Raw genomic sequence first — 3,913 nt, forward strand, 5'->3', positions numbered from 1 at the left:
CATAAAGTAGACAAGGAGCCAAAATCACCTGATTAACCCTTGCGGCTCCAGCGCCACCTTATTACTCATCTCTGAGGACATGGCTGAAATGATGGGACCTCAGCCAGAACGCCGAGCCCAGTGACTAACAGCAGCATTCACGTGCAGGAAGCCATGGCAGGCGGAGGAGGTGGCACTAGAGTGGCAGAAGTTAAATAATTTGGTTATTTTCAATTGTCCAAATTCTAGTTCTATTTAGGTTTAACCACAAACCCCCCCCCCCCCTTAATTTGGACAACCACATTAATTATGGCAACCTTCTAACAAGTGAAAGCTAAAGTGAACCTGTCAGTGCAATATGCACCAGAACCAGGAGCAGTTCTGGGTGTGCATATTACGAATTTCTGCCTAACTGTCCCTGTATACACTAGCATAGATAAAGAGATCTTTAGAAAAAGTATTTCTAAAGATCGATATTATATGCTACTGAGCGCAGGGACTAGTCCCAAGGGTGTTTGTTCAGTTAACTAGTCGGCCCACACAGCATGATAGCATGCCTCTGTGGCATACTAACATGCTAATGAATGCGCAGATACCTCACTGTTCATGGCAGCCAGCGGAGGATGGATGCGCTCTGCACATGATCAAGTCCTTAGCACTTCCGTCATGCGTAGAGTACCTCACTGAAGCCGGGAAGCTTACATACAGCATCAGTTTAGTGCGCATGATCGGAGGTCCCGGGTACTCCGGATCATGTGCAGAGCGCATTCCATCCTCCGCCGGCCGCCATGAAGAAGCTCTGAACATCAGGAATGTGCAAATCTTACGTCTTCTAATTTTTAGTAAAAGAGAAAAAGTATCTGTGCCCCTATACTAAATACTTGCTCTTAAGTAAAAAAAAACCAACAGCTGACAGCACATAGCCACTCCTGCGTAGTGACAAAACAAAAAACTGCATATATTATAGAGATACGCTGCGCTAGTCAGTCATCGCCCCCTTTCACACATCAGTTTTTTGCAATCAGTCATAATCTGTTTTGTGACGGATCCAATGCAGATTGTGTAAAAACTGATGCGACAAATCCCTGGAAAAAATGGATCAGGCCAAAGGGAGAGAGAAAGAGAGGAGAGAGAGAGAGAAAGAGAGAGAGAGAAAGAGAGAAAGAGAAAGACAGAAAGAAGAGAAAGAGAGAGAAAGAGAAGAGAAAGAAAAGAGAAAGAGCGAGAGAGAAAGAGGAGAGAGAGAAAGAAGAGAAAGAGAAGAGAAAGAGAAGAGAAAGAGAAGAGAAAGAGAAGAGAAAGAGAAGAGAAAGAGAAGAGAAAGAGAAGAGAAAGAGGAAGAGAAAGAGAAGAGAAGAGAAGAGAAAGAGAAGAGAAAGAGCGAGAGAGAAAGAGAAGAGAAAGAGAAGAGAAAGAGAAGAGAAAGAGAAGAGAAAGAGAAGAGAAAGAGAAGAGAGAAAGAGAAGAGAAGAGAGAGAAAGAGAAGAGAAAGAGAGAAAGAGAGAGAAAGAGAGAGAAAGAGAGAGAGAGAAAGAGAGAGAGAGAAAGAGAGAGAAAGAGAGAGAAAGAGAGAAAGAGAGAAAGAGAAGAGGAAAAGAGAGAGAGAGAGAAAGAGAGAGAAAAGAGAGAGGAAAGAGAGAGAAAGAAGAGAGAAAGAGAGAGAAAGAGAGAGAAAGAGAGAGAAAGAGAGAGAGAGAAAGAGAGGAAGAAGAGAAAAGAGAGAGAAAGAGAGAAGAGAGAGAAAGAGAGAGGAAAGAGAGAAGAGAGAAAGAGAGAAGAGAGAGAAAGAGAGAGAAAGAGAGAAGAGAGAGAAAGAGAGAAAGAGAGAGAAAGAGAGAGAAAGAGAGAGAAAGAGAGGAGAAAGAGAGAGAAAGAGAGAGAAAGAAGAGAGAAAGATGAGAAAGAGAGAGAAGAGAGAGAAAGAGAGAAAGAGGAGAAAAGAGAGAGAAAGAAGAGTAAAGAGAGAGGAGAAAGAGAGAAAGAAAGAGTAAAAGAGAGAGAGAAAGAGAGAGAGAGAGAGGAGAAGAGAGAAAAAGAAAGAGAAAAAGAGAGAAAGACCCTCCACTGCCATAGTAATTTTGGTCTCTTCATCTATAAGACTGACTAGCGCAGCAGTATCTCTATAATATATACAGTTTTTCTAGCTTTACTCCTTGCTTTGAATTTGAAATACAGATGCACTAATGCTACTGTGTGAAACTACCAGCAAGCATTAATCTCAGCACTCCGTTCGTCTTAAAGGGGATTTCCATATCTACTTTATTTAAAGCCTATTGGCTTGCTCTAGTTTAAAATAGCTTTACTTACCAAGTTGAGCTCCAGCACCAGCTCTCTGCTGCAGCTCCTGGTGACTGTTTACAGGCTGCAGTGGTGACATCGAGGACTGCAGCCGATCACTGGGCTCAGACGCTTGTGCCATCTACATAGGCCGAGCTGCGTACCCAGTGCTTGGCACAACGGTCACATGTGCTGCAGTAATGTCACTGCTGCCACCTGTAAACGATCACTAGGAGCAGCGCTGGAAAGTTGGCACTGGAACAAGGTTGTGTAAGTAAAGCTCTTCAGCTCTGCAATTTAAAAAATTATAAAAGGAAAATCCCTTTTAAAACCATGCATACAATGTAAAGTAGAAGCATGTCTGTCCATTAGGAGTAACACTATTATAATCCAACTACCCAGTAATGATAGTTTTTAAAGTGTGAATGGAAATGCCATTTATATTATGCGTGGAAACTAAAAAAGGTGATAATGTCAACAGAAAGAGAAACACGTGGACCTTTAAATGTATCGAAATTGAAAAAGTGCAGACCACGTTTGATAACAATGAGGAAATTAATTCACAAAAAGTGAAAAGCCAAAGCAAAGAACGAAGAATCGCATGCAGAAAAGCAAACACTGGAATACGGAAACAGCCGAGCCATGTAACAATTGTATCTCTCCACAAATATAACGATACACATTAAGAACCGTACAACTACAAGATAAGATATGAAGTATTATGTGGAAAAAATATACATCGGGTAAGCACTGTTCACATCCAATAATAGAAGAATAACGTTCATTTAGATAGCCTCAACTTATTCTGCAGCACATATTCCGCAGGGTACATGTACAAACAAGATCAGACATACCATAATGACACATAATACAACAATTCACAGAGGAGGAGTAAGGGCCCTGCTCACATGAGCTTACAGGGGTCTTTAAGATAGATGACCAATTCTTAGGATAGGTCATCAATGTATGATTGCTGAGGGTGCGACTCAGTACGTCCGCTGATCAGCTTTTCCCGATGCCACCGGATGCACAGCTGCGTCAATTTTATAGTGTCCATGGCAGAGTACTGCATATTCCTCCCATTCAAATCAATGGGGGGCAGATGTGTGGTACTAAGCCGAGGCCACTATTCCATTGATCGGTATTGTCCTGTGCAGCTCCCCAACTGAGTAGTTCCAGCTGGTGGCACAGCCCAACAGCTGATCGGCAGGGTTGCCAAGTGTCGTACACCCACCAATCACACATTGATGACCAAGACTAACAACAAGTCATCATTTGTAAAGTCCTCAGTCAACCCTTTTAAGTCTATAAGGAAATGGAGGGTGCAAAAGGTAAACATGCTTCTAGTACGGTATATGGCTTGAAATCCTTATAATAAATAAGGTTACACATAAACTACATGAACTGTCACCGGCTTGTATCTGTAAAACATGACATGCAGCTGAGAGCACGGTGTTTGGGGCAAACAGATAAAAAAGGAGATTAGGTTCGAATGAAAAAGTAGGAGGTGAGGGGTGCCACAGAAAAGTTACATAAGTAATGTGAAACGCCTGTGTAAAAGCGAGTTTTTAAGCCATTCATATTATCACTGGAAATTAAATGGATTGTCTGGGGTAGTGTGTTCCAGAGAGTTGGTGCAGCACAAGAAAATACTTGT

At 42.0% G+C, this 3,913-nt stretch overlaps 1 protein-coding gene across 1 annotated transcript in view; it reads right to left on the reverse strand.

The window, feature by feature from the left end:
* SNX24 (sorting nexin 24) overlaps window positions 1–2,398 on the reverse strand; it is a 90,226-nt gene extending 87,828 nt beyond the window's left edge. The window contains exon 1 of the mRNA XM_075325049.1: window positions 2,287–2,398. Within this exon, the coding sequence (XP_075181164.1) occupies window positions 2,287–2,398 (112 nt within the window). The remainder of the gene's footprint in view (window positions 1–2,286) is intronic.
* Window positions 2,399–3,913: the final 1,515 nt, after the last annotated feature.

Source organism: Anomaloglossus baeobatrachus, chromosome 1 (assembly GCF_048569485.1).
Source record: "Anomaloglossus baeobatrachus isolate aAnoBae1 chromosome 1, aAnoBae1.hap1, whole genome shotgun sequence".
Taxonomy (NCBI): domain Eukaryota; kingdom Metazoa; phylum Chordata; class Amphibia; order Anura; family Aromobatidae; genus Anomaloglossus; species Anomaloglossus baeobatrachus.